General features: G+C 42.1%; 1 protein-coding gene across 2 annotated transcripts; it reads right to left on the reverse strand.

Moving 5' to 3' along the window:
- Window positions 1-3476: 3476 nt before the first annotated feature.
- Window positions 3477-7085, reverse strand: LOC147609860 (uncharacterized protein At1g01500-like). Of its 2 annotated transcripts, XM_086787044.1 has the most exons (3): window positions 6755-6926; window positions 5772-6679; window positions 3477-3881 (listed from the first exon to the last, which is right to left on the reverse strand). In XM_086787044.1, the coding sequence occupies exons 2-3, from the start codon at window positions 6498-6500 to the stop codon at window positions 3645-3647; spliced, it is 966 nt and encodes a 321-aa protein (XP_086643170.1). In that variant the 5' UTR covers window positions 6501-6679; window positions 6755-6926; the 3' UTR covers window positions 3477-3644. The 2 variants fall into 2 exon arrangements, with proteins under 2 accessions (XP_086643170.1, XP_086643169.1); XM_086787043.1 differs by having other exon boundaries at window positions 5772-7085.
- Window positions 7086-7320: the final 235 nt, after the last annotated feature.

Below are 7320 nucleotides of genomic sequence, written 5' to 3' on the forward strand. Positions count from 1 at the left end.
AGCAGATACATGTGAGGTTTTGGAGAATTCCAATACGTACAGGCGCATACTGGGTAGCTTGATCTACATGACCATTATTAGGCCAAACTTGAGCTGTGTTGTTAGACTTGAGTCAGTTTATGCAAGCCCCTAGAAAGCCATACTTGGATGTACCTGCTGCAGTATTTCTACGACAGCTCTAAGCCTATTTAAGTGCCATTGGAGAAGAACACAAAGGTTTCCATAGATACAAGTGAGATTTTGGAGGATCCCACTACGTACAGGCGCATAGTGGGTAGCTTGATCTACATAACCATTACTAGGCCAAACTTGAGCTATGTTGTTAGACTTATGAGTCAGTTTATGCAAGCCCTAGGAAGCCACACTTGGATGTGGCAGACTCAGAGAACTAGATGTACATCCTTGCTACCATGGACATACTTCCAAAATGCACAGGTACAAGATTATGGTTGATATGCTTCCAGTGGCATGTTTGGTGAGATTATGGTTGATATGCTTCCAGTGGATAACAAGCTGTGTGACAACCACTTTGGAGTACTAGAGTTATGGCATAGTTATAACGCCAACTTATATAGTGAAGTTCACACTATGGACCGACCATTGTATGTTATTATAGGAGAGTAATTTCCCTTATAGTATGTACTCTTATCTTTTAATTATATAGTTGTAGAGAAGAGAAAAAGATAGAAAAAAATTCAACCATCCATCTCTCTCTTGTGTCTTGTTCTCTCTCTCTTGTGTCTTGCTCTCTCTCTCTCTCTCTCTCTTGTGTGTGTGTGTGTGCGCGCGCGCTTGCAAGGAACGCAAGCTCTCTCTCTCCCCCGCATTCTCTTTATGCGTGCCCATATTCGTCTACGTCGGCTTTACTGTCTTTCATTTGGAAATCAAGACGTCAGCATTGATTTGGGTGTTGATTTTTTTTTATGTCGACAAACTCTCATCGGACAATTCTTTTTTCTAGTTTTCACATCAAATGTCATCGTTGCTTATTTTGTAAATATCATAAGGGATTAAGTCATATAGAAGGCTAAGGTTTAGTTATCTTGCTTGGAAAGTGTTTTCTTTAATAGCGTATGAAAGCTAAATTTAGCTAGAAGGCTATGGCCATTAAAGCCTTGTGGTTTTATTTGTAAAGAGGAAGAAAATCAATGTTTTTCAAGGAAAGGACATAATCAAAAAGCTTTTGTTTTTTCTTGAATGCGCGTATGTATGCATAAGAAAGAGAGAGAGCTTTAACATGCTGTGCATAGTAGAGGGAGAGCTTCATTACCATCATCAACAGGTAGTGTGTGAAGCAACGAGAACGGACACACTAGAAGGCGGAGAGAGATTGCTATATAAGGGCTATAGACAGCTTCTCCAACACGCGGTTCGCGTGTGGTGTCTGCCAGCTTCTGTGGTCGCTTTTCGGCCGCATCTTGTGGTCGCACCGTGCGTACAAACTCAATACCCTCTTGACGCTTCCACAAACTTAACGCGTCACAACGGGTCTTTGATTAACATGAAGTAGCACTAATTCTATGTTTACGATAGACCTAATCTACTATACATTCCAAATATATATATATCAATGATCTTGGATTTTGATCTAGATACATACTAATCTGCGTGCATACAAAAGCTTTATGATTCCACAACTTGGTCATGCTCTCGAGATGGTCTGGAGCTGCCTCAAGTAACCTCTATGCAGGGGTTTCTTGCCAACACTTGTGAGATGTGAGAGATCCATCTAATTTCTGCCTTTCCATGCTCTTCAATGTAGCATGCAATGGAATTATGCATAGATGAAAGGATCCTATCACACAGTCTCACACGCCCTCTGTATCCTGAGTTTCATGAGTCTTTACCAATCCACTTTATCACTTCAAACTTTATGGAGAGAGAGAGAGAGAGAGAGATCTGTACACCGTATTGGATCCCAATTATCCACTAAAGGACCCCCTCGTATTGCTAGGAGTATTTACTTTATTTCTTTGAAGAGAATGATTACAAAACTAACTTTGAGACTGTAGATGAGCCAAACGCAAGACCTTCAAAAGACCAAGAGTAGGATTGACTGCACATTGCTGTAGAAGCACCAATGATAACCAATCTCCATGGCAATGCACTCTTCCAAGGGGTTATAGAAAGGCTACAAACTAAGGCTGAGAGAAGGGACTGAATTGGAGAATTGTTCTATGGCTACGAGGGGCTATATATATGCATGCGTTTTTCTTCACCCAAGAGAATGGAGAAGAAAAACGATGAGATGCCGATTATGCAGGCTGAGATGTGTTGCGTTTCCTTCAAGAGAGCACAGAGAGATTATGCGTTTCAGCCTGGATCTCAATCGCTTGATTTTGATTGTTGAATGATGGGATGAATGCTTGATGATGATCGCTAGGTATTTATATGCATGAAGGGAGCTGGTCGGTTTGCTCAAGGGTAGGTCAACTCGCTTTGTAATGCAAAACAAATGGAAAAATAGGATATATATGCTGTTTATAAAGCTTTTAATGCTGCCGACTGGCCCACAAGGCTGCCGATTGGGTCGGATGCATTGGGTTATAGTGCTTAAGCAAAGGGTAGAGATGCTAATGAAAGGTTCATGTGCACATGAGATGAATGATATGCAATGCAAACCATGACCTAATGCAAACCCTAAGGCTTCTAGACTTACTTCTACATGCATGAATGAATCTCTTCAAGTGGGTTAAGGGACTTGACTTGACTGACGCTCGCTCGCTCTATGGCTGAGGAAAGACCTACGTAACTCATGCCTGACATATCTCGGACTAGGACTTATAACAAAATCATATCCTAAAGGGTCCTACTGATGTACAATGATGCATTGATGATGAGCCATCTTGTCACCATGCACTAGAATGCAAAGTGCATGTGACATTTGACCTCCTTTATTAGGGATAGGATGGAAAGTCGTGTTCAAGTCGGTTTTGCGTTTTTTACCTGCATAATAATGTCCAAAATGTCATATTTGGTCTTCAAATTGTGCCCAAAAGGTGTCCCACAAATGGGTGCATGTAGGGCCTCAAAATGAGGTCCACATCTGCCCATGTACTTGCTAGGAAAGATAATGTCCATGAGCATCATGATTAACGGATGCACATGGCAAAAGAACCCAAAAGGAGGGGGAAGGGGGTGTATAGGTGAGAACTACGGAAGTCCTTGCGGAGTCTTTGAGGTTATAAGTAGGAGGCACAACTCATGACTAAGTGATAGACAACATTACAAAGAATTCAGATGATTTATCCTGAAAACCAAGAATCCCAATGACATGTGTCGTGTTCAATGAGTGCTTTGTAAAAGAAATCCCCTTTTAGAATAAAGAGGGGGCCAGCCATCTTTGTCCCCCACTGCATGCATACTCTACTTGCACCTTGGTATGCTGTCTTAATTAAGTGAACTATTAAGGTCTCTTTGGCATGCTCCCGTTACTATGGAAAAACTAGGTCACTTAAATTAGATATGAATACTCAGGTGTAAAAAGAGTATATATTCCTCAACAAATATCCTGACTATAGACCTTATAATTATGCAGCAGCTTAGAAATTTTACCATTATACAAGTCAACCACCTTGAATGGGGTACACTAACTCTTCAACACAAATAAACACTCCAAAGCAACACAAGATCCACCTTGATGACTATAAGAACCGGCGTCTGAGAGTCCTCGTTGTAGATTGATAAGCCCTCATCATCAATCCAACACCGATTCCAATACCCACACACATTCCCAAGCCTAATCCTACACCAACCCGCACACCTGCATTGAACCAAGTAATTTCACCTTCATCACCTTCCAAATAGCAGTCCTGCCCATACATTCCCAGCAGTCCTGCTGGCTTGTGATCTACCTCTTGATAGAAAGTACGCTCCTCCATCTGCTCAGACAGTCCACACCAACGAATTTAGGAAGGCAATCAATATTTCCAATTGAAAAGAACATTGCAGTTCCTCAATCATTAATAAAAGAATCTACCAAGTTTTCAAAGCTAAGGCTTCTCAAACCTTCCTTTGAAACATACAACAAAACAGAAAGACTTCAGTTTAATGGGAAGAGAGTAAAGTGAACACACTTAACGCCTTATACAGTAGGTTACCTTTAGACAACCATCAAGTCTTCTTCTGTCATTACTCTTTCTCACCCTTCCTCATCCATGTATGGTCTCGGTTTGTTGCATGTCGGCATTCACAGACCTGGCCACACCTGCCACACCTGATCCTGGCTGTTTTGGGCTGTCTACAGTGGCGAAGGCTGCTCAAACTGGTCCGCTTTGCTCATCATGCTGTCCATACCATCTCCTCCTAGCCTGCCACTCTCATAGGTCATGTGCCTCCACACTCTCAAATCCCTTCACAAGCAATGCACCCACACTACCCCTAACCTTCTTTCACTGAGTGTACAAATGATAACCCCTACTACTTATCACAGTCCCCAGCTGGATTCGATACCTCTTTAAACTATCAATCAGGATGGGAAAATTATCTTCAGATAAATCTGCTCTTGTTCCTATGCCAGTTTCAATGTCTTCAAAATCTAATGCCGTTCGTACTCACATAACAAGCTGCCAGTCATGTAAACCTTTGCAAACAATAAGAAACAGAATTTGACCTCCAGGTCTGAAAAGAACTTGGTAAGAACTCTAATTGGATTCAATGGAGGCAGCTTCCCTCTAAGCTTTCTAAAAAAAAGCATAGTCTTGAAAGAAAGGTACTGCAGTCTGCTTCATTCAAGCATCTGCAGATAAAATTTATCAAGAATTGTCTGACCTGATTTCTAAATCTATGTTCAAACATCTGCTCCAACATCAACAATTCCTAATCGTTCACCAAATGTGGTTGCAGTGCCATGGAGGGAGGTCCAGTGTGCTTACGGACAATAGAGAAATGGAAACTATTAGCCCAAACACTGAAGTAACAACTCATTTCTTCCACAGCTCCCAATTTTCCCCGAAATTCGAACTTCCCCCAATTTTCAAATCCCACAACTTCTCCTAAGTTTTCCAGATTTCCTGTTATTCCCACAAAAATCACCCAAATTATTTCAATTCTCAAAAATTTCCTCTAAACTGAAGTTTCCACCAATCTCCAAATCCCCAATTTCTCCCAAATCCTGCATTTAAAATTTTCCCAAATTTTGGGTTTTATTTATATATATTTAAAAAGTAAAAACCCTACCTAACATACTTAACTTGATGTCATTTAGGACACCCACCAAATGCACCATACCTAAAGTACCTAATCACCTAGCTCACTAGTCATGACAGATGCATCTTTGTCTAGGACGATGTTTATGACAGCCAAAAACTTCATGGCTCATCCACCTTTCCAAAAGCGAGTATTTTCAAGAAAGCAGTAGGAAAAAAATGCCTGCAGTTGTGCACACCTGGATTGACCGATGGAAAAAATACTTCCAACTCATTGTTGAGATGTGAAGGAAAGAAAAGGTGTACTCATGGTTCAAAGACATAGTATAAGGCCACAACTTCAATTGTATAACTTCGAACTGGAAGCTTTTCCCAGCCTATGGATGAACATGAATACTGAGTGAAGTCTAATGACTTTTCCATTAAGGGGAGACCTTTTGATTGTGTGTGCAGAAGCTAAGAATGTCTGGTGGTGGACAGATAAAAAAATTGGAGCTTTTTTTCACCGTTAATGCAAAAACGTTGAAAAAGATTTGGTTTGCTGCTTCTGTATATATAACAAAGGGAAGCAAAGCAAGAATCTTTGAAGAAACTGAAAGCTTCCGACTTTGAATCCAAGTTTACCTGGCTTGCAAGGTCAACCAATGCTGAAGTGCTGCTTGATCTTTCAGACTCGTCAGCTTCAGGTATGGCATCCAAAGCGGTCCGACGACCTGGTTTCCGCCGCACCACGAGCTCCACTGTCTGAGTCAGTATGACCGGGGCTCCAGAGTATCGCCCAGCCACATAGACCTCCATCAAGGGTGAGGAGAAGCTCACGTTAACCAAGTCCCCTCTCCTTTTCAGAAAAGGGCATCCTGGTGAAGAGATGGCACACCTGCACTCCATAACCCATCCTGGTTTGAAGCTGTTGGTTAGAGTCCCCACAGCCCCTATTCTATCAAGCCCCTGGCCGTCCAGCCACATATCTGATTTCTCCACTGCTCCACAGATAAGGGTTTCTTCTTTGTCACGGACCTCAAAGGGCAAGGATCCAGTCATTCTGAGTCTGTCTGTACCAACGTAAGTCGCCTCCAATGACTCCGTATCCACTCTGTCCCGGCGAATGATCAAAACAGCCTCGTCTGCAGAAGGGACTCGGCTTCCATTGACCTCGAAAGTCGAAGTGACGGGTCTGGGACCATATCTGATGGTGAGAGTCTCAGGGGCATCTTCCAGTGAGCAGCAACTGACCCTGACATAGAAAACTCGCACATCTAGCCATGGGGCCGGAGGCATAGAAAACCCTAATCCAAGAAAATCAGGCTCCATTTTCTTTGTGAAGCGTTGCTGTGCAGGAGCCGGTTCTTCCATTGCGTCCAGGATTGCACAGGAAAGCTAGAACGTAAAGACAGGCCAAAATTTCTCCGGCATGTACTCATAATCATGAAGCGTTCATCATGTCCGCCCTATTTTTGCCGTAAAGAAACCCTGGAGGAAGCATCTTTGCCGTGCGGAAATGATGAGAAGCAAGGGAGTCTGTGAGCTGCGGCCTGCTTCCGGGTCAATCAGAAGAGGTTCAGCCTTCTTGCGAGCACATAAAAGGGGGAAAACAGGCTTATCTTTACCTGTGGTAGATAAAAGGAAATTTCTGCAGACAGAATCAACGATTTCGCCAAGCTCCGTCAAGACCGAACAATTTCTCGCAGATTTCCTGCAGTGAAGAGCTCGGCTGCAGTGCCTGTGGCGACGGAGATGATGAAGCTCAGCTATGGCGATGAGAACAAATCGACCTCAATTAAGGAGAGTTTTGTCAAGAAGCCTAATTTAAATAGGATTCCTTTATCCACTTCGAATAATAAATGGGGTTATTTTCGACCAATATATATATATTGGTATATATTGGCACCAAAATGTTTTTCACATTTCCATTTAAATATATTCTGTCAGATTTTCAAGAATAAGAGTGTTTTTCTAAGGTTTCATTTTAAAATCGTCTCAAATTAAATCTTCAAATAAATAAAATAGGTTTTTTCGTATTGCCAGGTTTTTTTTCGTATTGCCAGGTTTTTGAGCCCCACACCTTAATACTTACTAGTTGTGGGAACCCGTGCTTCACACGTCTTTTGAGGCTTCCAAAATCAAATTCTACCCAAACCTCCTCAAACCTCTTCCTCCCCTTCCCGAACCTCCA

Source organism: Cibotium barometz, chromosome 50 (assembly GCF_041138505.1).
Source record: "Cibotium barometz isolate CiBa-2024 chromosome 50, ASM4113850v1, whole genome shotgun sequence".
NCBI classification, from domain to species: Eukaryota; Viridiplantae; Streptophyta; class Polypodiopsida; order Cyatheales; family Cibotiaceae; genus Cibotium; species Cibotium barometz.

Excerpts from the sequence above, each read along its gene's own strand:
- LOC147609860 (XM_086787043.1), bottom strand. The coding sequence starts at position 6,500 with ATGGAAGAACCGGCTCCTGCACAGCAACGCTTCACAAAGAAAATGGAG. Across the intron at positions 3,882-5,771 it reads TGGTTGACCTTGCAAGCCAG|ATGGAGGAGCGTACTTTCTA; the intron begins GTAAACTTGGAT and ends CTGTCTGAGCAG.